Here is a 26479-nt window from a genome sequence, read left to right as displayed (position 1 = left end):
GGATTTTTTGCATGGAGGTATTCACATGGTTATCTGTATGCCCCAAGTAGACTTCAGTTTTTCCTCAAGTATACATAACATACATTGAAGATTTGATGGGGAAGATATAAAATTGGGAACATGTTTGGGAATGTAATGAACTGACAGACTTTAAAAATTACTTACAAAGTTCTTTGACACAAATATTGAATGAAAAAATAGTTATAACTAAGGAAATTATTTGAGTTAGGAGAAAGAATCTAAACTGCCTAGATATAGTATGGACTTATTAAAATTTAACATTACTGGCTGCCAAAAAAACACTAGAACTTAGAAATAAAAATCTAAACCAACAGTAATGGATATTTTGAATACCGTAAAGTAAACAGAGCTGGAAGTGGAATCTTTAGAAAAAGGAATGAGTAAATTTCATAGAATTAAATGAAATTAATGGGAAAAAATACATGCCCACTAATGCTAAGGAGGAGGAGGAGCAAAGTTTAAGGGAAGGTGGGAATTCAGCAATTTCAATAATGTGTAGTGAAAGAGATAGAAAATATGCATATTGCATGATGATGATAAATGGGAACTATTACAGCATTTTTTGTTCTTTTAATGTATGTGAACTCATGCTGTGAATTAAAATGTAATGATTTAATAAATATGTTTAAAAATCATCCTTGCCAACTAATAAATGTATGTACTTATTTAGATTTACCCTCAGAAGAGGGGTGTTATATACGAGATGTCCCTTTAAATGCCAAACGATGACATGTCGTCTGGTGTAGAGAAGTTCCAAAGAATTCAGTTTTTAATGTAGACTTTATTAAGTGTGACCACATCTGTCATATGTTATTTATTAACCCTCCTAATATGACTATAATCACTGAGCCCAAAGTAGAGATAACTGTTTGTTCAATCACAAACACAAAGATATTACAGCAAACACAACCACTGAAAGACCACCAGATATAGTCTGGTATCTGGTTCTGGCAATATTTTGTAAATGAAATAAAGTGAATTTAAGAACAGCTGACACCTGCAGCTCGAGTGTCAGCTGATCATCCAAAATAAAGCTCTGAACCCAAGAAACAAACTTCACCCCATAATTAGAGGTAAGGAGCTTAACTGAGTCTCAAGGTGGCATGGATAGTCACAGCCTCAGTCCTTCTTGGACTGAGAAAAATATGATTAGTGATCATCCAATTCAGGGCAACATCCAAGTTTCCTTAAACCTTTAACAATGAAGACATACACACCTAAGGGAAGTTAGGTAGAGATGAATATCATCAGCTCAAGAATGACAATTGGAACCTGTTGTTCACATGACCTCTCCAAGAACCAGAATGTATGCAATAATATACCACAAACAGCCCTCAGCGCATTTCCAAAGAGGAAGTAAACCACTCTAGTGTTCTGGGGAAAAAAAGTTATCGTAAAGCATTGTTGTAGTACTTTAGTTCAGTATTTACTTACTTCCTCACAGTCACAGAGCATAAATGTAAAGAATAAGGACATGAAATCCAGGACTAAGCACAGTTTTGAATACTTCCAGACTTGCTGTAACTCTGAAAAATGCTTCTTTACAGCTTTCCTAATGTTGACATTTAGGGGATGGGTCTCAACATGCCATCTTATGAACTTCCTGCATTTCATTTTCACCATTCCAGTACAAAAGGTTATTTCACACAAGTGCCAATTCCTCCTCACTGCAAATGAGATGGCAGTGTCACAGTTTATGTGGTACCATACGAGGAATCTGATGGATCTGGAAAATATTTGCAACTTCCAGACTTAAACAGATGTACTTCTTGTGAAAATAGAGTTCACCAACTACATCACTGGTAGTCCATTATAAACAGATGTACTTCTTGTGAAAATAGAGTTCACCAAGTACATCACTGGTAGTCCATTATAAACAGATGTACTTCTTGTGAAAATAGAGTTCACCAAGTACATCACTGGTAGTCCATTATTCCAGCTAGTTACCAATCCCCCCTTTTTTTATGCACATCCTAAATGTCACTCCTCCTGACAAAACATTAATCTGGTGAAACAAAGATGAGAAGAGAATATGAAAACTGAATAAAAATAAGACATTAAAATACATTTCAGCAGAAGCAGAGCAAAAATACGAGTCAGCTGAAAGGTCTTATTGTGCAATTTTATTTGAAGTCTCCAACGCAGAAATCTGCTGCTTCAGAATGAGAATCTCTGAGTGAAGAGCAGACTGATGGACCGACTTAACTCATGTGACTGATTAGGCATTCTATTATCAAAACAATCACCTTCAGATTAGACACGGACTAGCAAGCCCAGAAAAAGAAAACATTAAAAACAAAATACATATACAGTGAAGGGAAAAATGGTAAAGACAACAGATGAACACAGGAGAGGGAAGCATCCAAACCATTAGAATGACATACAGTACTGTAACATGTTTATAAGTGAAGCAATGCCTGCTATTACAACATATACAAGCAAGTGCATGCTAAAGTATATACATGCAAACAAGCTATGAAGAGGTTAGTCACAGAGATAAAATAGAAATGGTAGCATAGATCATCCATCAATCCATGACCACTTTTTCCCCATTTCTGCACATGAGGTTGGGGGTCTCACTTCACCAGTGACAGTCATCTAGAACCAAGGTTCACACCTCCAGGTGGCTAGCCCTGCCTCGGGGTAGCATAGATAATGTCATCCCTTAATAAAACTCTAGTGCTACAACAGTATTTTAGGTTTGTCAACATCATTTGCCTTTCTAAATAATCTTCCTTTGTTACAACAAATCAAAACAAAAATTGTAATTGAAATGTTATTCAGCCAGTCCACCTTAAACACATTAACGTAAAATTTATTTTACTGAATGCAAACAAAACATTCAGATGAATATGGACTGGGCTGCGGGTGAGAGCTTGAAACATGTACTGGTTTTCTGATATTCTGCGCTGATCATAAAAGTAAGGCTGTCCATTCTGTGTGTGAGCAAACCAATATTTTTTTCATTTAAAACGAGTTCAGAGCTGAGGTTGGCTTGACTTTTTAAGCCAGACTAAAAGCCAGCCCAATTTACTGCATGTTACTTTATTACACAACAGTTGCACATTTTAGCAATGCAGTAATTAATTTGTATGAGTAGAATGTTATTTTCACCATAAATAACTGTGTTTAACCTTAATTTGGCTTTCAGGTGTACATAGATGCAAACCACTGCAGATTCAAAGCCTGAAGTACATCTCTCAGCTTTGGTTTGTCCACCTCATCATCTATGTTTTTACAGGTATCATGTTTATGGCAACCATGGCAGGAGAATGAGCATGCTAAGAATCAGTAACAACAAAGTGCACCTGAACTTTTGTTTTTGTTAGATTTAAAGGATTTCTTTCAGACTGAATCTTTGCTAGAATAATCAGGCATCGGAAAGCCAGCAGCTGGTTGTTACATACACATCTTTCTGAAATGCGTTAGTCATACTGGCTTGATGACTAGTTGTTATACTATGACCACTATTCGTGGCAGGTTTGGTTCACTTTATGGTGCACTGATTTAAAAAAAACAGTGGAATATTTCAATGAATCCTAAGTAAAAGGAAATGAACACTGAAATCAGACATGGAGCTATTCTTGGGTGAATAATATTTTTGTAAATACAAGTGTTAATCAAAATTGGTGGTTACATTGTTATTACAGAATGTCTCATTTTATGGAAGTTTTTGTAGTGGTTTGCTGGCATACTTGACATTGTACCTGCTTTCATCAAAACTGCAGCTTTAGATGTGAATGTCACCTACCACTGAGGAAACGGATTTACCAATTTATCTAGAGTGGGGTAATCACAATGCATAGGGAGATGTACTTCTCATGAGCTGCAGTGACCTCAGAATTGATGTTAATAAATTTAGAAGTACAGCCTCTGTACAGGGATTGCTGGGGAAGGTTGTTCTCTAAATAAATACTGCAGAATTTGTTTATATGTAGGGCTAAATTTTAAAACAGTTACATTTTACTCAGATACTATGCAACTAATATATATATATATTTTTTACTACTCTTGGGTCAAACGCGTCATTCATACTTTGTTTTTGAACTACTGACCTAGACACTTCATTCCCTTCTTGTTTCTAACTTCAACCTTCCTTTGACTGCCATCTGCAGTGACTTTAGTATACTCTCATTTAAAAAAAAAAAAAAGGTGACTAATCTCTACTCTCCCTCCACGATGTACACTGCTGATCATGCTATTAGGCATTGAAAATGCAAGTATACACACAAATACACACACGCAGCCTCAAGAGTGATGCAGTAAGCGGTCTGATTCTCTTGATTAACTGCAGTCTAACCGTTTTGCCTTTACAGACTCAATGAGTAAAAACATATGAGTGGCTTTGGTCATTAATTCAGTCAGCACTCTGTTAAATTAATATGGTGTCACTGCATAACAAAACAGAAGTTTCTACAAATGAGGGTCTATTTAGGATCTAATTATGCTTATGAATGCCAAGAGTTTTTGGGACTTGGAAAATGTGCTGGGGTCCAGTTTAGCAGCTTATCTAAAGAAAGCAGTAAACAAGTCACTCACTAATGCATATGGAACATGTCTGTACTCAGTTTATTAGAGTAACAGTGTCCTTTACAGTGGAAATACTGGTCAGATTTGTTAACAGACTAGTAGTAAGCACATTTTGTTTACAATGCACCCTCATTAAAAAAGCTGCTACTATAGCACTGTCGGATTATCTGGTACATTCATCTGAATCCTTGTGCCGTGGATTATTTTGGTTATTCCTTACTTTACATTAAAAGCTTTGGCAATATACTTCACCCTGCTCAATTTAAAAAGTTTATTGCTGGTCTTTGCCTTGCATGTAATTCACTAGAAATGCTAATCTTTTTGTTAGATACTGTGGTGTTGCACTTTGAATTTATCTTAATATGTTGACTGCTATTATGTACACAATTCTGCACTATAAAATTCTCAAAATATACTGAACAGCTGAGCAGTTACTATTTACATTGAATACTGTATTTATGTGATGAATGCTATATTTGTTTAAACAATATACACAAATATGCCCAGTAGATTAAACACATACAAGCACTGTAGTAAGTGCAGTTTCTGTTCAACAGCTTACTGCAGCAAATGGTTTATATTACAGGGTGTGTTATGCTGCTGTTAAAGTAACAGACTGCACATGATGTACTCACTGTTCATGAATCTGTAATTCTGTAGTAGTTCAGTTTCAATATGTAAGTGGTTACCATGCTGAGCCCAGGTGGAATAATGTGCTCATTTAAATAGCAACATTATTTGTTTTTTATATCAAAATACAGTATGTGTAGGTTTGGTGAATTAAATATAGTTCAAATTCAATCAATTTTCCAAATATGTTCACATATACGTGGGTACTGCGTTCCTGTTTTTCCAGCTGCTGCACTTATATTCATTAGTACCTTCGTTAAATGCTCACAACATAAAAACGTCTGAGGGAACATCTGGGGGAACTCATCTGCAAACTATCAGCAACATTAAGGGAGAATCCACTGGGGTACCAGGCACAGAAATACAAATGGGCAGGAGAACTCCTCTTATTCCCACACTTCCCTGGTGCTCATGACACGCAGATCATTCCACTCTGTTGAATAACACTGTCACAAATGCGCAATCACAAATACATAACATGCAGATGGCGACACAGGAACAAATCACAATGCCCTGTAATTCTTAAACCCACTTATCTCACTAAACAAAGAAAATTTGAAGACCTATTATGATTAGTGCCTTTTTCCCACCTTCTTCAGAGAAACTCTCCATGCCATTAGTAATAATGTTTTAAACACCATTGTTCGGGGGGGGGGGGGGGCTTCTGTAAAGGAACATCTATCCAAATAGTCATACTTACCAGCTGATGTGTCAGATGCACTGTGCGCAGTATCTGATGAAGAAACGACACTGACAGCACTGTTAACGGCACTCACAACAGATGTAGTCAAAGTAACACTCCCAACACTCAGTGACTTCTTTGGAGGCACTACAACACTCCTGCAAAACACAAAAAACAGAACAAAAGTGAGAGTGCATGCCAATATATTAAAACAACTTAAATCATGTCATATTTTCACTTGTGTGCTTGGACTCTGCTATGTCAGTAATGAATGGGTGAGAAAAACACAACAGTACATGCATGCATTAAGCTATAACCTAAACTTCAATATCACATCTTTGGTGTAATGCAACCCTGTTGGGGGCAGGCAACATTTCTTAAACAAAAGCCAGGGTAAGACCTCAGAATGGGTAAGGAAATGTAAAAGAGGAGGATGTATCCTGCTACGTTAAATGAAGTTTCTATCTAGAGGACTGGCTGTATCATCACATTTCCTAAATACTAATACGAAACAGGATTCCTCTGTATGTCAAAGAATTGACTGTTCAACAAAAAGATACACTGCTCCCTTCTTATACAGTATCAATTAAACCCACACACTACTTAACCCCATCTACTTAAAAGGGCTTGTTATGCAGTTAGTTAAAGAAGCTTTCTAATTGGAAGGTTGCTCAGCAAAGATGCAAAACTCCAGAGTAATAAAACAAGAGTGTACAGCTGATATATAAACCATTCCCACAGCAGTGCTTATTTCTAATTAGGCAGTATTAACCATAAGCCTAAAGTATTCAACGCCCAATTTACTTAATCACATCTTCTGTTGACTGAACTTTAATAGCCACCTGAAAGTATTCCCATAACAGCTCTAAACACTTCACATTCCAGACAAAAACTGCTGAGCCTTTATATAGACAGCATATTCCTTTCCCTGAAAATACTGAAATATTCCCTTTCAAACCTGGGAACTCAGCAACTCTCTCTCCTGAGTTTAACCATTAAAAATACAGACTGCATCACTGGGAGATAGCCTGACTTCCCTAAAGTCATACCATGTGATTGGACAGACCAGTCTAAGATTAAACAGGGGAAAAGAAAAAAAAAAGATGAATCCACATAGAATTAATGTCTTTATTACAACACTGAAATCATGTGTAAACTTTTCAAGTGAATGCTGCTACTAGAAAAAGAGGTGTCCAGTGATTTTGCTACACAACTTCATTTTTTACTGTTTTAATGTTCTGTTTCATCCTTACAGCCAGAAGATACAGCCAATAATTTTACAGTGTGACTTCATTCTGTTCTAATATTCTGCTTTGTCCTTCCAGTACAATTACAAGTTCTAAATTCTTTTGCTTTCTGCAATTGCGAAATACAAGAATCTAGTACTTGCACATCAGTAAACAAATTCCTATTTACATTGTGCATTTTCTTATTACACAGTACTTCACACACACAATGCACCTAACTGGCAGTCAAATGACTGAAATGTGCAGTGGAGGACCACATGCACTCTCTCTCAAAATCTCAGCCAAAGATGTGTATGCAGTGTTTTTATGAGAAGGGTATCCATATTAAAGCACCAGGAAAAATCCCCTTTTCCTTCTCAAAATATCATGAGCTCGTTACTTCTACCTGGACAACTAAAAGTACATCACCAGGACAATATAAAGGATCAACTTGTATATTATCCTCTTAATGTTTCAGTAATGTCTCATACATTTTTTTCACATAGTATAATTATCTGGCTGGGACTCTTGTCATAAAACCTTCATCTTCAAAGGTGGAAGTACTATCAACTGAGCCATACTTGCACCAAACCAATAAATAAATCAATTATGGTATTACACTTCTGTCGCTAATGTTACAAAATAGTTAGTGACGCTCTTCCAAACCAAAAATGCTTGATCACCCTCACAAAAAAAAAAAAAAAATCAAAAAGGATGTCCATTATGCGGAGAACCTATGCATAAAAGGTATAAAACATTATGCAGTCTTCAAACAGGTACTCTCATTTTATCCTCCAGAAGATTCCAGCTTCAAAAGACCCTAGCTATATATCCATGCAACAGATGCATGGTGGTATCAGATCAGTTCCCACTGCGATCCATAAGCAGGTAAAGCTACAACAGTAGACAGCAGCCTTTCAAACAGGAGCAGCCTTAGGTCAACTGTTGCCCTAGGCAAAAGGGCTCCACGGCACCCCTCATCACACCACACAGTGCTCCAATCCTGGTCTACCTACACCAAATAAATACTGGAAAAGCGGCACCCTAGGTGGCTGCCTAGCTGGCCTATGCCTAAGGCCGGTTATGCTCTCAAAGAAAAAAAATGACATGATCCTTTCTTAGGCTCTTCAGATTTGTACATCTCACTATCAGTACTCAGGAACTCAAGGCAAATTCCTAAATCCATCTCATTTATAAGTATATTAAGACATAACAGGAGAAACAAGGGACCTTCACTCAACATATGCAGCAGACAAACTCAAACACTATGTATTTAACTAGTAAAGGCTGACAGGCCTAAAAGGAACTCTGAACTGAGTAGACAGGACAAATTCTAACTCCACAAAATATTTCATCCAAACACCATGCACATTTGTTTCTGTTACAATCAGTGTTTAGATTAAGCAGCTTATGGTTTCACAGTTTGTCCTGCCTATTCTTTTAGAAGTGTTTTCAGTGGTGATTGTTTTTGCCAGCACTTCTCAAAAGCACAAGTTTGTGGTAGTACACGATGGCAGTGTATGAAAGGCACAGAAAGGCATGAAATAAAACACACAGGTACATATGATTTTACAAACTTACAGGACAATTCCTCAACTGACCTATCAGTATCTCACCTGGGCAATACTTAAAACCACCAAGACAAAAAATAACCCAGTTTCTTTTTAAACACCTCTAATGGGGTGGCAGAAAAAAAAAACTATTACTGTGAAGGCTATTCCAAAATTTTTTCATTCTTAAAAGAGGAAATGTGACCCCTTATAAAAGTGTGCATACAGCCCAATGTTCTAAGTAGACTAAGAAGAATTTTTACTCATATCTGCTAACTGGTATAGCCCAGCCTGGCAAGGTCCATTTTCAGCAGAGCTCAAGAAGAAAAGTTCCAATTACATTGCCCAACACAAAAAGTATACTGAAATATATATAAACTGATTAGAAATTACACGAATATAGAAAGTACAACTCCGACTACAGGATCTGCCAAGTAACAGCACAGATACAAAAACACAGAAGACAACTGCAGGGAATGTAGTATATAGCAGGTCACTGAACATAATCACCTAGCATAAAAACGGGAATGTACAACACGTCCAATGTCTGAATTATATGCACACAGTACATAGAAAAACAAGGAGAATCAATCATTTGATATTTACACTACTTATAATAAATGCAAACACAACTTCAGCTCGACTTGTATTAGTGTACCAAAGGTGTTAAGTATTAATACTCCTAAATCTCTGTACCATCTCTATCAGTATTTAAAAGAACGGAATTATACTACTGGAGATATTTCTCAACAAAGTGAAAAAGAAAACATTATTTGTTTCAAACTGCACTCCATTAAAGACTGTCCTTTGTCTTTGCAAGCTATGGGTCCCTCTCTATGACCCAGCAAATCCATACCACTTTCTTAAATTAGCTTGAGTCACTTTAAATTCAATCCAACACCATAGTCATGGTCGTCTTCAACTACCCCATTATAAACTAGGTAACATGCATAACCTCAAACTTGCAGGCACAAAGATTCCTGGACTTCATCCACACAAATGCCCTGGACTATCTAGTCTGTACATCCACTAGGGCCAGTGAAGTACTGTTATGTAAAATCTTACCACAACAGTAGATGTCCTTCTCTTCACTGCTGCAGTATTCCGAACAGAAGGGATCTCCTGTCAAGGAATGCCCAAAGTCTGGCCAGTAAATGGCCTTAGAAATCCAGGATGAGAAAGTTTGCTTAGAAACAGCCAAACTCAGACTTGGAATGAAAAAAAAAACAAAAAGCTACTCAGACTTATGAAAATCCTTAGTTTTATCCAAATAAGATCAAAGTTGTCTATGCAAATCCAAGGTATGAAGAACCTTCTCACTGGCAGACTGCAGAGAAGGAAAAAAAGATAGGAAGATGAATACTGTTTAAGAGACAACTCAATGACCACCTTGGGCATATAGAATAGATTAGTATGAGAGACACCCTGTCTCTGTGAAAAACTAAAAAGGGAGGAACAGCCATGACAGCATGGAGCCAAGACACTGAAGTGAAGGCTAAAAGAACAACAGTCTTCCAAGTACAAAGGAAGCTGAAGAAGCAGGCTCAAATGGAGACCGAGTCAATTTTTCAAGAAAAACTCAGGTTCCGGGAAGGCAGAATTGACTTGCTGGGAGGCATGATATGATGGATGCCTTTAAGAAATTGCTTGACCTCAAATCTAGAGGCTAGAGGAGAAGCCAAGGGCAGACAAGCAGAAACTACTGACAGGTGAGCTTTAATTGAAGAATATGCTAATTCAGCATGAAGCAGATTGCACAAATGAGAGAGAACCATAACAACCTGTGCAGACAAAGGATCCTGGTTGTAAGACAGGCACCAGACTGAAATTCTTTTCCGTTTGGACAAATATGATTTCCTAGTAGTGGGTTACCTGGCCTCCTGCAGGACCTGAAACACATCCTCAGAAAAGAGGTGCCTAAAAGGGATGAAAACCCTATCACCCACAGCATCAGCTGAAGAGTGGACAAGTGAGGATGGATAAGAGATGCCCTGGTCTTATGTGAGTAGGGCCACCCAGTGAGATAACTTGTAGTGACTGTCTTTGGCCAAGTGAGAAAGGAGGAACAACCAATACTGTCTGCACCAAAAGGGAGTCATCAGCAAGACTTTGAGGGAGTCTTGCCTGATCTTGTGCAAGACTCTTGGAAGCAAAGAAAGGGGAGGGAAGGTGTACAGAAACATCCCCTTATAAGGAAAAAGACAGGACATCCACTTTCCAACCCAGAGGGCTTGGGACTCTAAAATAACAGAGGGAGTTGTGTGTTCAGAGGGGAGGGGAAAAGATCTGAGGAATACCCCACAGATGGACAATGTCCAGGAACACATCTCTGTGAAGCGTCCATTCATGATCTTGTGTGCTGGACTTGCTCAAATAGACTGCCACCAGACTGTGCTCTCAGGGGATATAAACTGCCTGGAGAGTCACTTGATACTGAACAGCTAGAACCCAGACCTGAACAGTTAGTCCACAAAGAAGATAAGAGCTTGTTCCCCCTCACTTTCTGACATAACGCACCACAGTGGTGTTGTCTGTAAAAATCTTGAGGGGCCTGTGATGAAATAGGGAATGAAAAACCTGAAGAGCTAGAAGCAGGGCCCTCATCTCCTTTATGCTGATGTGTTCCAACCAAGAAACACAGACCCTGAACCTTGAGGGAGTCAATGGAGGCTCCCCATCCAATCTGAGATGTCTGTAAAGAGCTCGAGTCAAGGCGGGAACTTGTAAAGACAGCCCCGGGTCAGAAGTGAGTTGATGAATCCACCACTGAAGCTAGAGCTTGAAACAAGGGAGGAAGGGGACTGGGAAATCTGGTGGTGGCAATGTCAGAGCCACAATGACTTCAGGTACAACTGTTACATTCTCATATGGAGCCTAGCCAGAGGAAGCATGGGAATGGTGGAAGCCATGAAACTGAGGGCCCTAACAATGTCTCTGGCTGTGATGACTCCATATGAAGTCATATCAAAAGGTGCTTCAACAACATATTAGTTTAAGGGTGTGCACACTTACACAACCAGCTTACTGCACTTTTTTATTTTTTTTATATTTTTCCCCTAACAGATTTGTTTGTTTTTCAATTGAATTGTACAGGTTATAGGTCACATTAAAGGTAGGAAAAGTTTTGATTTATTGTGGTCTCATTTTTATATCACAAAAACTTGCCATTTTAACAGGGGTGTGTACACTTTTTATATCCACTGTATAGATATCATTTTCACATTTTTCTAAATATCTCATCAACCAAGTAACACAGAACTCCCTAGTCTCATACGAAAGCTCTCAGGCAGATTAATAAAATGCTGCTGACAGTATTATGTAACTTGAGAGGTTGCTGAGATATTGTAAGCTGTTTAGAAAATATTACACATGTAATAGTTACTGTGTTTACTATGACTTATAAAATTCAGTTTAAGACCTAGAACCTAAAGAATACTACTACTATAAAATAGTTTGTGCTGAAGAGTTTACAATTTATACTTATTTCATAACCCCTATGGTTCCAGAAATATCAACATTTGTTTGAAATGTGAGGACATAATTTGATTTTGTCAAAAGGCCTAGGCTCAGCCCATTAGAAGTTGTATTGCAAACTTTCTGAGCTCTGTAAAGGCTGCCAGCCTAGCTAGATAGAATTTTGTAGATAATTCTATACAATTTGTAAATTTTAATATAATCCACAGGCTTGGTTCACAAATGTAAAGAGAACTATAAGTTATGATTAAATATATGTTGTACTGAGCTTCAAAATTGTAACCACAGTGCACTCTGCTGGAAGAAAGCTGATAAGTTCAGCACTGTATGACTGATCTCAAGCTGGGAGACAGGATGTCTGGGCCAGGAAATTATTTCCATTTTCTGGATTTAAGAGACAACTACTAAGGTTTTACATGTACAATGTTTTTTATTGCTGTGGCTTCCTGGCCATGTGCAGCTTACTAAGAAATGTACATTTTGAGTTTCTGTTAGCCTGGGAACTAAATAAGAGATAAAATGATGCAATGTGAAATGACTCAGCAGTACTGGGTGCTTATCAATTTAAGACTTTCTCAGAGAGAGTGAGAGATTTAAGCATTTTGGATTTTGTCTGAAACTGAACACATCAACTCACCAGCACTCTGCCTTTGCTCTGTAAGTAGGATCTTAGTATTTCTCTTAGAGTTGGATAGGAATTTATCCAGATTAGTCTGTTTTCTATATTTATCTCAGGCTATCCTACAATATTATTTTACAATTTCCCTGTGATTTCTCAACTCTGTAATGTCATTATGTTGAAGTAATAAGTATAGTCTTGTGTTTTTATTATTTACTATTAAATATTTTTAAACCTTTCAACTGTGGCTGTTTTGTGTAAAGGTAATTTACGCTCTTAGGTAAATTGCATGTATTTGGTGATACTGTTCAAGCCACCCCAATAGCTTTAGCCCTGGGTCACACTTACTATTTGGATAACAGTACTATTGCACAGTGAAGTTGGTCACCCTTTGGGAAGGGCCTTATTAGCAGCTAAGAGTAGTTGGTGGCAGTGATTACTACCGTATAGCCCAGCAGGAGGGGGCATAGCTGGTGAACCTGTGCCAACCTTCCCCAGGAGTGTGTGTGTTTATATATAAACCAAATCTCAAAGTGTGTGTGTGTGTGTGTGTGTGTGTGTGTGTGTGTGTGTGTGTGTGTGTGTGTGTGTGTGTGTGTGTGTGAGCTACTTGGGCAGGGACATGAAGCATTAGTTGGATAGAGAGGGTACTGGAGTTTTGGCTTGAATACTTAGCTGAGATCTGAACCTTATAGCTGTGCCAGTGGGGAGTCTTATTGGGGATCTGGAGAGAAAAGGAGAAACCAGCCCCAGACTGACTGTGATCTCAGTGTACTCAAGGGAAATTGTACTTTACTGTGTATGTACGTGTTATCCCCCCAGTGTGCATGCCCCTCATTGGTGCTAGTGGTGAGGATTGAGGCTCCTTAATTACTGGGCCAGTGCACAGGCGTCACAAGTTCCACTGTAGTGGATGAGATAACTGGAATAGAGATTTACCTCCTGACAAATGTGATTTGTAGGTAGTGAGCAGTATTTTCATATTAAAGTGGTCTAGTAGGAGAGTACATATATAATACGTTTAACATACAAGCCAGAACAAGGCAATGCCCTACTAATTTGTGGACTAGAAGTAGCTGTGTGTAATTGAGTTGCTTGGGTAATTCAAGCCAATCAAGCTAATTTTAGGACAAAGCAGTGATTGGTTCTATTTGATACATTAGTGGCAATACAAGAGATGCCAAATAGGTCAGAACTTTTCAGTCCTAAACATACTATCACCCTTACACAAAAGAAACACACTGCTCCTCTAAAAAAATAGGGGCATAGCTATATTTAAACATTAAATAAATCTGATAGAAATAGTTGTAAAATTTTACAAAAGCATTATGGGTGCAATTCAGTTAAGTTCACGATGCAAATCCGTACAAGCACAGCTAAGTGTTTCCAAGTAAATGCACACAGAAGTCATGCTATTTGTTATAGTTACAAAGTTAATATTTAAATAAAACACATACACAATACACAGCAAATGCACTGCCCATATAATACACAGAAGCTAATAACTAATTTCTGTATCCTTATATATTGTGTTCCCTCCTGAGACACAAATGTCTTTTATGGTTTTAACATCTTTATTAAATCATCACATTTTATACTACAACATGACTTTGCATACATTAATGGAAAACAAGATATAATAACGGTTTCCATTGGGGTCTATATTAGATCTGCAAAAACCTTCTTCAGCGAATGGCTCTTTGCCAAATGCTAACTGTTGAAATCTGAATCAGTTGAATGGCCGTTTCAGCTAATTTTTTCCTAGGGGAAAACACGCTTAGCCATCAGGAATTTGCCCTTTTCTCCACTATAGTGCGATCTTGGAGTTGGTATATTTAGTTAGGGGAAGTGTGGTAGGCACAGCCTCCCACATTGGGGAGTGTGGGGGGGGTGAAGTCCCCCACTTTGGAGGGTTTTAACTTTTGTGAAGTTTTACGCTGGCCAAGCGTTTTTCCCCCTAGGAAAAAATTTACTGAAATGGTCATTCAATGGAGTCAGATTTCAATAGCTAGTGTTTAGCAAAGAGCCGTTTGCTGAAAAGGGTTTTTGCAGATCTAATACAAACCCTTCCATTGTTACTGTCATGCAGGACAAATGGTTGCCTTTCAACAATTTCACTCCAACAAAACCTGGAAAATGCTCACTTCCTGCTGTCTCCTACAATTCAGTCCTCCTCCTGAACATTATTGTTATTCTACACATACTGTTCCCACAAATTCCATTTATTACTACAAAATATGCTCCTTCCCTTTTCTATAGAACCCACCTTCACCTATTTTATCTCCTTTACAACATTCACTAATTTGTTAAATTTGGTAAAGATTTTTATTTTCACTTTCTAGTAACTGCTTTTTTTTGTCAGCCAATAACATTAAACTTAGTACGGTCATACCAAATCTAGGCAATTCAGATCCTACATCTTAGCTCAAAAGAATAATTTCTTTATTAACAATATATTCCCACCAATATGAGAGATCACTATGGGCTCAGGAAGGTTTTGGTTAGCAGGATTTGGGGGGAGGCATCTTAGAAAAAAGTTGTGGTGGCTGTATTGTCCAAAGAAGGTAAAGACCCGTCAGATTTAGCTTCATATAGACCCATTTGAATTTTAAATGGATTATAAAAGTGTTTATGTCTATACTAGCTAAGAGAATGGTAGACATGTTGTCAAAATTGTTAGATACGGATCAATGTGTTTTTTTGTGGAGGGGAGACAAACATTTCAAAATATTAATATAACACTGTGGATCCAGAGGGAAGCAAAATGAAAGAAGTGCCACTACTGTTGGTGGGTCTTGACACAGAGAAAGTGTTTGACAGAGTCAGATGGGATTTAGTAGGGCAATGACAGCACTTGCATTTCCTGAAAGAATAATAGAGTTAATTAGGAGGATATATGACGGGTCAGAGGCAAGTATTAAGGTGGGAGGGTTCCTCTCGGACATTTACAGCCATTGGCAAAGAAAATAAGAACTCTCAAAATTCAGAGATATAAATGGTACGGTAATCAAGAAAAGTTGGTTTTATTTGCAGATTATATACTAGTTTTTACTTGAAAACTGAAGAAAAGGGACATTCTGGTCTTGTACAATATTTTGAGGCAATTCCAAGTTTTTCAGGAAATAAAATTAACAAGATTAAAATAAAGGATATTGTGGTAAACTGTGTACCAATACCCATATTTATGGGGACACAAGATGAGTACAGTGTATGGATTAAAAAGGATTCTCTTATGGCAGCCAACGGTATATGTAGGAAGAAATTAAACAAAAGATACTACAAAAAATGAAAAACTAGAGTCTATCTACTACATACAAGGATAATAAGATATAAGCAGTGAAAATATTTTAGTCCCTTTAGATTTAAACACAGGTCAGGCATATTTTTATCAACCACAGGAGAAACTGTGGATTATAATTAATAAATATACAATAGTATTTATTTGAGAAAGGAAGAGGGCAAGAGTTAAGTGGGCTAAAGCCAACACCTTTGTAGAACAAAAAGTGGTTTAGGATTACCTAAACTGAAGAGATACTTTAGGGGATTTTAAGCAATAAGGCAAGAGTTGGATTTTGGATGCAGAATATTATATTCATAAAATAAAAGAAAGTATTCAAAGAGCTAAGACAACACTGGAATGGAGAAAGGAGATTTGTCAATAGGGATGACTGCAAGTTGGAGTACAGAAAATAGGGCAATATTTCATTTTAGACTCACTGTCCTCCAGCTGTGCTGACAGTGGGAGGAGTCAATTGAGTGACAACTGAATACAACTGAGGGCACAATTGAGCAACAATGGTATATGCTATCAAACACTTTGATTGTGTAGAAAGGGAGTCCATAGGTTTCCCTTTGTAAAGACAGATTGTTTTTGTGGCTTTTTAGTAGAATAAAAAGGATGTAAAAACACAAGGCACTTGGTTATGCATACTGCATAGTATATGTTTTACTACTAGTTTTAGGTATTATTGTTTCCAGACAGAAGTCTTCTGTTTTACACCTGCACAACATACTTCTCAACCTGCAAACAGTGGTATTGGAAAATATATAAGCACATTGCATTGCAAAATTCCACCACACAAGATTTATTTTTGCTTCAGAAAAGAAGAGATGCAAGGTGTGCCCTCTTCATTTAAAATGTTGTTGCCACTAATATGGGTCATGTTGTTCCTTTAGGTGTACAGAAACATGACTAGACTGTGTCTGACAGATGGGGTGGTACAACATAGCATGCACCACCCTCCAAGACAGCACAGTCTAAAATGAAATATCACTGAAACTAGCACAAGGTGTCTGAAGTTCTGTGGGGTTGGCATACACTCCATGTTTAATGGATATACCTTAACACGAACTCCCATAATTCACTTTAAGGGGATAGCACCTCATAACGCTGCTCACATGTCTCTTTCATATAAAAGCTGATGGACACGTAAGCTGGAAAAATTAATTTTATTCTGTTTGAAAATGCAGTCTCTTTCAGCAAAGCTTAGCAGTATGGGCTTTAAGCTGCACACTTACCAATATGTGACTGTATATTATAGCTAATCTATTTATAACATGTTGTGGCAGATTAGTATCATATTAATAAAATAATTCCACATTATACACTGAGATAAGGACCTTGTTTAATGTTATCTCTGGCGCCATTTCTGAAAGCTGATATTTGTTCTAAGATACTCACTGCATTTATGACCGATTTTGTTTTAATTTCTTTAACATTACTGTTGTGCTCTGCTGAGGTGCTCCTTGCTCTGCAGTCATGGCTGGAGGTTATTCATGAATGTCTCACATTTAGTTACCATGACTGTGCAGCTGGGTACAGTGGAATTCAGAACTCAACACAATCTAAGGAATGCAATATCCGTTCCCCTTTGTTCTGTGGATTCGGAAAGAAGGTTGGCAAATGAATGGACTGATTAAGAGCCACACTGGATACCACCTTGGGCATGAAGGATGGATTGGTTCTGAGGGATACCCTGTCCGCATGAAAGACAATGAAAGGCTCCACTGCCATAAGGGCCTGTAATTCAGATACCCTTCTAGCTGAAGTGATTGCTAAAAGGAAAGCTGGTTTCCAAGAAAGAAATTTTAAGTCTGCAGTAGCAGCTGGCTCGAAAGGAGATAGTGAGTTTCTCCAAAACAAAGTTAAGGTCCCAGGCTGGGGTTGGAGCTCTCCTGGGTGATCTTAAATTTTGGCCCCTCTGAGGAACTGCTTGAGCAGTGGATGAGAGAAGAGGGGGGGGGTTCTGTGTTATAATGAACTGAAATGGCTGAGGCGTGGATTTTAATGGAGGAAAAAGACAGGCCCTTGTGAAGCATCTCAGTTAAGTATTGTAAAATCTGAGGTAAATTGGGTGCTGCTGTGCTCATCCTTTGAGATTGGTTCTAGGCACAGAATCTTTTCCATTTTTCAGCATAGAATTTTCTAGTGCTAGGCCTCCTTGCCTCTAAAATGATATCCATCATAGGTTTACTGAGGGATGGTAAAGGAGAGGTTATGAAATTAGCCAGGCTGCAAGGTTCAGTGTTAGAAGCCGAGGGTGCAGAATCTGGTTCTCTTGCTGAGACAACAGGGAAGGAGTCTGAGGCAGGTGCCATGGGGATAACCATGACACACTGCGCAGGAGGGGGTACCAGTGTTGGCATGGCCAGTCTGGAGCAATCAAAATCATCCTTGGTTTGTCTTGTTTGATTTTTAGTAGTACTTTGGAGAGCAGAGGCAGAAGGGGGATGGCATAGACTGACAGTTTTTTCCAGCTGAAGGACAGAGTATCCACTTTCCAGGCTTATTTGTGGGGAGTCCTTGTGCAAAATTTGTCCAATTGGTAGTTCAGGGGAGAGGCAAACAGGTCTATATCTGGGCTCCCTCATTTGCTTGTCAACATGTTGAAAATCCTTGGTTCCAGTTTCCAATCATGTGTGTCCACGAGGTTTCTGCTTAGTCTGTCTGCCAGTGTATTTAACCTTCCTGGCAGGAATTGAGCTTATAGGTGCACTTGGCAGCTCAAGGCTGTGTTCCACAATGCCATGGCTAGTCTGCAGAGGGGGTAAGAATGTGTACCCCCCTGCTTGTTTATGTACCACATATCAGTGGTGTTGTCCGTCTTTACCATTAGTTGTCCTGGAAGAATGTGGTCCTTGAAGGCTGTCAGAGCATTCTGTACAGCTAACATTTCTTTTTGATTGATATGCAGGTGCATTTGACTTTGGTTCCATTTGCCCTGAATGCACTTCCCTGCCAGGTGAGCCACCCATGCATAGTCTGATGCGTCTGTTAGGGTTTGGTCGGTAGGGGGTGGTGTGAAAGGTAGTCCCTTGTTTTCATGGCAGGCCTCTGCTCACCAAAGAAACTCTAGGTGTAGGCAATGTATGACAGGAATCATTGCTTCTAGATCCTGAGAATGTTGACACCATAGGCTTTTTAGATACCACTGTAGTTTCCTCATATGCAGTCTTGCATATGGAATTAGAAGAATGCAGGAGGCCATGAACCTTAAGGCTTGCAGAATTTGTCTTGCAGATAGCAGGGTTTTTGTGGTCACTTGCTTGAAGTAGGTTGTCAAATGAATTTGTTTCTCTGGAGTGAGGTAGGCCATCTGGGAAGTTGCTCCCAGGAATATAATTTGTTGACAGGGCACCAGGTGCGATTAATTTTCATTTATGGTGTAGCCCAGACAAGTTAGAACCCTTTGTACAAAGACCAGATGATTCAAAAGTATGTCCTGGCTTTCTGCCTGAATTAGACAATCGTCCAGGTATGGGTATATTTGAATATTTCTCTGCCTTCAAAATGCAATAACTGGAGCTAGGCACTTTGTGAACACCCTGGGTGCAGTAGATAAGCCAAAAGGCAGTGCAGAGATCTGATAGTGTGTGTAGCCTGCTTTGAAGCGTAGGTATCTTCTGCAAGATTTCCTGATTGGGATGTGCAGCTATGCTTCTTTTAAATCTAGTGTTGCCAACCAGGTATCTTTGCCTAGCATAGGAAGCAATTGTTGAAGAGTCAGCATCTTGAATTTTGGAATCTCCAAAAAGGTGTTTAGAGTAAACAGGTCCAGGATAGGACACCATGAATTGTCTTTTCTGCGTACCAGGAAAAGTCTCGAGTAGAATCCTTGTCCCTTTTCCTCTTCTGGTACCAGATGAATAGCCCCCATGCTTAAGATAGAAAGTACTTGTTTTTGGGCCTCTGCCCACTGATTTTAAGGTAGGTCTGGCCACCCGCTTGGTGTTGGCAATGAGTGGAAGTGAAATCTGTATCACTGGGACACTATATTTAAAACCCATTTGTCCTGGGTAATGAGTTCCCAGTTCTATGCATGAAGAGCAATCTTTCCCCCCAAAAGGGCAGTCAGTTGATAAGTGCTTGGAAATTTTAAAAGGGAGTCAATGAGACAGTTTACCATAGGGGGGAGTCTTTTTACTCCCAGATTTGGAAGTGGAGGCCCCCCACTGCACTAGTCCTGTGTGCACCCTGGGACTGAAACCTGGGGTTTTTGCTGTGTCTTGGTTTGGCATGAGAAGACCTGGACGGGGCTGGAAAGGACCAATTCTTATAGGGCCAGTGCCTACTAAATCTAGGAGGCTGAACTTCTAAGAAATCTTTAACAATTTGCAGAGATGTAGCTTTATCTTCCATCTTTTTAAGAACTTGCTCAGCCTTGTTGCCAAATGGGCGGTCCTGATTTAAGGAAGCATCCAACAATTTAGCTTTAACATGATCAGGCAAAGACTGCTCCTTAAGCCAAGCATGCCTTCTGAGCACAGACCCAGTAACAGCAGCCCTGCAAGAGGCCTCTAATGAATCAAAACCACATTGCAAAGTACGTTTTCCAACTTGTTCAGCAGAATGCATTAAATCCTGTAATTCTTTATTTTCCACAAAGTCAGGAATGAACCTCATTTTCTGTTTAAGCAATCCAATAACATGGTGCTGATACTTTAACATATGAAACTGGCAGTTTAAAGCCCTAATGGCCAAGGCTGCAGAAGTGTAAACCTTCTTACCCCATCTATCCAGTGCCCTGGAGTCTATCAGAAGGGGTAGGATTTTTAGCAGTAGAAGCCCATGTCAGACTCAAAGAAAGTTCCTCACCGGAGGGACAGATTCATCACCCAACCTTAATGCCCTTGAGCCCCTGTGAAAGTCTCTGGATCCACAACAGGAATTTTAAAAACAAACTTGTGTGACTCAGGGACCCTGTAGTATCTGTCTGGTTTTCTGGGAGCAGGAGCAAGGAATCGGGGGCCAAACTAGATTCCGAAAAAGCATCATCAACAATGTCTAGTACAGGAGGAATAGCTAAAGGCCTATGCTGAGGGAGGAGTAAGAAATCCCTAAGCCTCTTTTTTGAATCAGAAAAATCCTGGCTTTCCCAGTGGAAATGCTCCCTTAGAGTACATAAGGTTTCCCCAAAAGAAAAATCCTCTAGAGGGGAAGCAGAGGGAATTGAGTCCTCTGCATCAGAATCCTCATAAGTAGATAAGGGCAAATCCAGACCATCAGAAGAATCAGAAAAAACAGAATCCTGGTCAGAAGATTCATAAACCACTTCAGTCCTAGGCCTCTTAGAAAAGGGGGGGGGGTTGGCTACCCCTGATTAGAGTTATTAGATCTTCAGCCATTCTTATTTGTTTTTTAGGCATAGAGGCTTGAGCATGTGGCCTGGGCGCCGTTTTTTTAGGCATGGTTCGAGATTTAAGTCTAAGAGAAGAAGGAGGCATCGGTTTACTATGCAAGTCCGTAGGCCTGAATACACCCTTAGAAGCTGGTGACTGCACAGTGGCTCTGGACCCATTCAAGGTAGAGACATCCGTGGGTTCCATAGTTGAAGTACCTCGTGGCATACCGGACTCCGAATGGGTCTAAGCAGAGGCCTGCGAATCAGAAGTAGCAGGTATCAGGGGCTGCGAAAGCGCTGGAGTACCCAGCGAACTGGCGAGTGGCTTAGGAGAAGCGTCATCGGCAGTTTTGGACATCGGCGGCCTGTCTCTGTCTTTATCTTTGTGTTTTTCCAGAATCCCGGTAGTCGGATAGCTGACGACATTTTTGGATAATTAAACTGAGAACCGAAATATTTAGAGGTGAAAATATATGGACGACGGATAGTGCGCTGATTAAATAAAGCACAAAACCGACAGCAAGGTACGTCATGGAAAGGGCCTAGGCAAGGCATACAGTACGAATGAAAATCTTTATGAGGTATTTGCGTTCCACAAGTAATGCAATTATTAACTTTTACTGACATCAGTAAGGAGCAAGAAAAAGTTTCCCCAATGGGGTACTTGGCTTTAGTTGAAGACTTCAGTTCTGAAACTCGAAAAAAAAAATTTCAGGAGTCTGCTGACAAGCACTTGCGAACTGCTTCTGGCACCGCACGGCAAGAAAGACTGATGTAATGGTGTCGGCTGCATGTTTTATACCCCTGATGACCTGACATCATGGAAGGGACAGCAACCAACGCAGGACCCAAGACTTTGTTAATCAGGCCAACTGAGGGCTACCTGCAAGCAGATAACACAAATGTAATGACTGCAACAGTGAAACACGAAGAACATCCACTGTTGCTGTGGCCAAACAGGAGTTACCAGCATCATCTTTGCAGACTACTTCGGAATCTTTACAAGACTGACAGTTATCACAGGAAAGGGCGGAAATGTACAAAATCATCCATGTCTATGGGAATGAAAAGGCATCTGTCTTCGAGGCCTTCTTTTGCAAGGAATCCTGCAGCTGAATTTCTTTAAAAATGTCTGCAGTGACTGGAGGTTAACAGATCTTCTTGAGGTATGCCTCACAGATAAATCAATTCTTGGAAGAACCCTTTGTGCAAGTTCCATTCATCAGAGTCTGTCCTGGTCCTGCTCAACTTGTTTGCTATAGCAGAAAGCAAGTAGCCTAGAGGGTCAGACTGTATTATGTCGCTAGTTCCCAGGCTACCATAGCTAAATCAGCAAAGGGTGTACAGGTTTGGATCTGGTCTCCACCCCCATACCCCACCCCTGTTTATGTAGCATATCAGTGTAGTGTTGTCTGTAATTAGTAGCAAAGGGCTTAGAATCCAAACAGTTTAAATATTTGACAGCAATTATTAGTGTCATTTCTTTGGCATTTGTGTTTTAATTTATCCTTCATCCACATACCCTGAACTTTTATCACAATGGGTACAGTTCCCCAAACAAAATCTGGGGCATCTGGGGTTACAGACTGAATGAGGGCTGGGAGGGTAAGAGGGATACCTGGATTGCGGGACAACTGATTCACTCAGAGTAGCCCCCCTTTTTGCAAATCTCAGCACTGTGATCTGAAATGAAATGGGGTGATGGTGTTGGGTCCACACTGATTTTGATAAACCATTGAATCTTCCTTGTGTGTAGTCTGGCCAAAGGAATTATAAGAATGCTAGAAGACATGCAACCTAGAATCCTAATAGCTTGCCTAGCTCAGTCAGTAGAGCATGAGACTCCTATGAACCTGAGGTATTCCCTTGAAGATGCCAAAGTCTGGTTTTAAAATATCAGAAATTGTTGCATGAAAAACTCTACCTTGTCCTATGGAAGAAAAGTGGCATCCCAAGGAGGAACACAAGAGGGAATGAAAGAAACTGATGATGGGTCTGAAAAACCCAACATGACTAAAGCAGTCACTCATCAGCAGCTTAGGTAGAGAGGAAGCCAGGGTCAAGACAAATACCATATAACTTTTCTCTTCCTATGGATTGGGGAGGGAACGACCAAGGAGTCAGGGACCCAGGTCCATGTCTCTATCAAAAAAAGGTATCTGACAAGGGGTAGCAGAGCCTTAGAATACTACTCTTCCCTCCTCCCTAAAAGATGAAGGTCTGAAGTAAAATTATTCAGTGACAATTACTAAAATCACTACTCCTAATAATTTTTGGCAGAAGTTATACTTTTTCTCACAAAAATGGAACATTTTTAAAGTATTCCTCAATGAGGTACTTATCTGACAAGCTGTGAAGAACAACTGAACCACTGCTGACCACTCAAAGACCACAGAAAATCCACTATTCAAGGGAAAGAAAGCTCTGAGAGTTTGGCATCCTAGCTACTGACTTACTACTGCTTAACTAAGGCTGTACAGCAGTTATGGTACATGGAAGGTGTCCTACAGCTTTGGAATTTGGCTGGTCATTCAATCTTTGGCTGGATACGTACCACACAGCTTAGTGTACTGCAACAGTGATCTAATAATAATCATGAACTATGTCTGATTTGACAATTTAGACTCAAATTATGTCAAAAGGTGCTTCAACAAAGTAATAGTTTAAGGGTGTGCACACACAACAAAGTATTAGTTTAAGGGTGTGCACACTTATGCAACTGGTGTATTGTATGTTTATTTTTTCCCCATAACAGATTTGTGTTTTTCAATTGAATTGTGCAGGTTATAGATCACATTAAAGGTGAGAAAAGTTTTGAAATGATTTATTGTGGTTTCATTTATTTATATCACAATAACCTGGCATTTTAACAGGGGTGTGTACACTTTTTCTATCCACTGTACAATATGGTTCAATAATGTATGAATTTTGGGAAGCATAAGCCCTACAACAGTTTCTCATGTTATAGTTCTTAAAGAAGTACATAGTTCAACAAGGAACAATTTTGAAAAGTTTAAGCAAAAGCATGACAGCAATTTTCTAAATCATTTCAAAAGGTAGATCAAGTCTAAATAAGAAATACACCCCGGGGATCACTTCTGTCTCTCTGCCGGACAGTGGCACAGGAAAATAACTTTCTTGGGTGGCGTAAGCTATGGTACCTTGCTGGCTAGGCTTACGTAGGCCATTGGGCCAATAGCCTAGTACCTATCTATGAACCTATTCAAACCCTGGCTCCTCTGACAAATCAATCAAAAGAGGAAAAGAAATTACCAAAATTCACCAGAACTGCTAAGAGCACAGAATCTCAAGCACTGTATTATCAACATCTTCCTCTGGTGTACAACAGTCCTCAAAACCTTTCCTCATAGATTTTCTTTAAGTGGTTATATTCCACGACATCTGTTGTTGGAAAAAGGTGGGGGCAAAGAATACCAGCACGTTCATTGGAAGTACATGAATCACTAAACAAGTGGACCAATACACCACCCCCACACACACACACACACACACACACACACACACACACACACACACACACACTACCCAAACAAAAGCTAAGTAACATGTCATAATTCTGTCCAATAATATAGCAATAACCGACAACGTTGGTGTGGTATATTGAAGATCTACCGATGGTTGGCATGGTTTAATCAGGAAGGCGAAGTGCCAGTGATTAAATAAAGCCAGCCGGGGGGTAAATCTTCACTATACCACACCATGGAGTTGGTTATTGCTACTATGCGATGACATTATTTATGGAAAAAAATACTTACTTTTCTTAAATAATGTCTTTGTATAATGCCTCTGTGGTGCCCTTCTGTGTTTTTCCAGTATCCTGGGGCTTTTTCTGATATACTGCGCATGTGTATGGGACCTTGTGTTCCCCACGCTTATGGAGTGCATCAGTGCTGCACAAAGGAAGCAACTGAGAAAGGAAGATCACGGTCGCCTTTTTTTTTTTTTTTAATTCAGTCAAAAGAAAAAAAAGAAACCAGGAAACTTAATATTCAGGAGAGCCAGGACAGACGAAACAAAAGGATAATCAGCTAGGTTTCTTTAGTTTTGCAAAACGTACCCGATTATCCTCTTATTTTTCTCTGTGCAGTCTCCCTCATTCGTTTGAGGTCTTCTTTTTTGTAATTTAATTAAAAAAAAAGAAAGAAAGAAAAGTAAAAAATTTATGAAGCATACTAATGGAAAAAAGTCTGGGTCTTCTGTTAGTACATTCTCGGATTTACAACGGGCATGCTGGTTGGGCTGACCAATCAGCATGTTCATTTTCGAATGTTAATGGCCAGTCACTGTATAATACACTGTAACAGGTAAAAAAGAAGTTATGTACTCACCATAACGTTCCATGTTTGTAGTCCATCTTGCCCTTCATTCTTACATATGGGTTTGGAGCCGATCCTCGGCTCCGACTCGGCCTTATTACAAAGCTCAAAGTCTCTTAGTTGGCTCGTGGCTAAGTAGGTATCCCATACAGCACTAGTACAATCCCAAGATCTTGTTTGCTGCTAGACTACAAAAAGGTAGAAATAACGGTTATCCAGAAAGAAAAACAACAATGAAAGGTCTCCACCCTACCAAAGGTAACACTAACCTGTCTCCAGATCCTTCCAGGAAGGGGGTAGGTGGGTGGGTTCGTAAGAATGAAGGGTGAGATGGACTACAAACATGGAACGTTATGGTGAGTACATAACTTCTTTATGTTCTGCAGTCCTATCTCGCCTTCATTCTTACATATGGGACAGCGTCCCTAGCACCTTATTCTCGGGTGGCTCATGGGAAAATACTCCTGAGTACTGAGGAACCAAAGGAGGCTCTACCCCTTGAGGTCAAATCCAATTTGTAATGAGTAACAAAGGTATGAGGGGTAGCCCAGGTTGCCGCTGCACAAATACTGTCAACTGGAACTCTGGCCTGGAAGGCAGCAGATGTGGACAGGGATCTTGTAGAATGAGCCTTAACCTTGAATGGTAGAGTTTTTCCATTGGAGGAGCAAATGAAGGAAATACAGCTCGAAATTCAATTAGATAGGGTCACTTTAGAGACTGTCAGACCTTTAGGGACAAAGGAAGGATTTGTACGAAGGGAGACACTGTCTTTGTGGAAAATCAAAT

The 26479-nt window shown here is 39.4% G+C and overlaps 1 protein-coding gene across 1 annotated transcript in view; it reads right to left on the bottom strand.

The window, feature by feature from the left end:
- The window catches only part of LRBA (LPS responsive beige-like anchor protein), a 4045850-nt gene that overhangs the window by 2631781 nt on the left and 1387590 nt on the right, over positions 1–26479 (bottom strand). The window contains exon 30 of the mRNA XM_044063433.1: positions 5882–6021. Coding sequence (XP_043919368.1) covers positions 5882–6021 — 140 coding nt within the window. The remainder of the gene's footprint in view (positions 1–5881; positions 6022–26479) is intronic.

Source organism: Protopterus annectens, chromosome 2.part1 (genome assembly GCF_019279795.1).
Source record: "Protopterus annectens isolate FY-2018-M chromosome 2.part1, PAN1.0, whole genome shotgun sequence".
Classification (NCBI taxonomy): domain Eukaryota; kingdom Metazoa; phylum Chordata; order Ceratodontiformes; family Protopteridae; genus Protopterus; species Protopterus annectens.
This window is presented reverse-complemented; position numbering and strand designations above follow the sequence as displayed.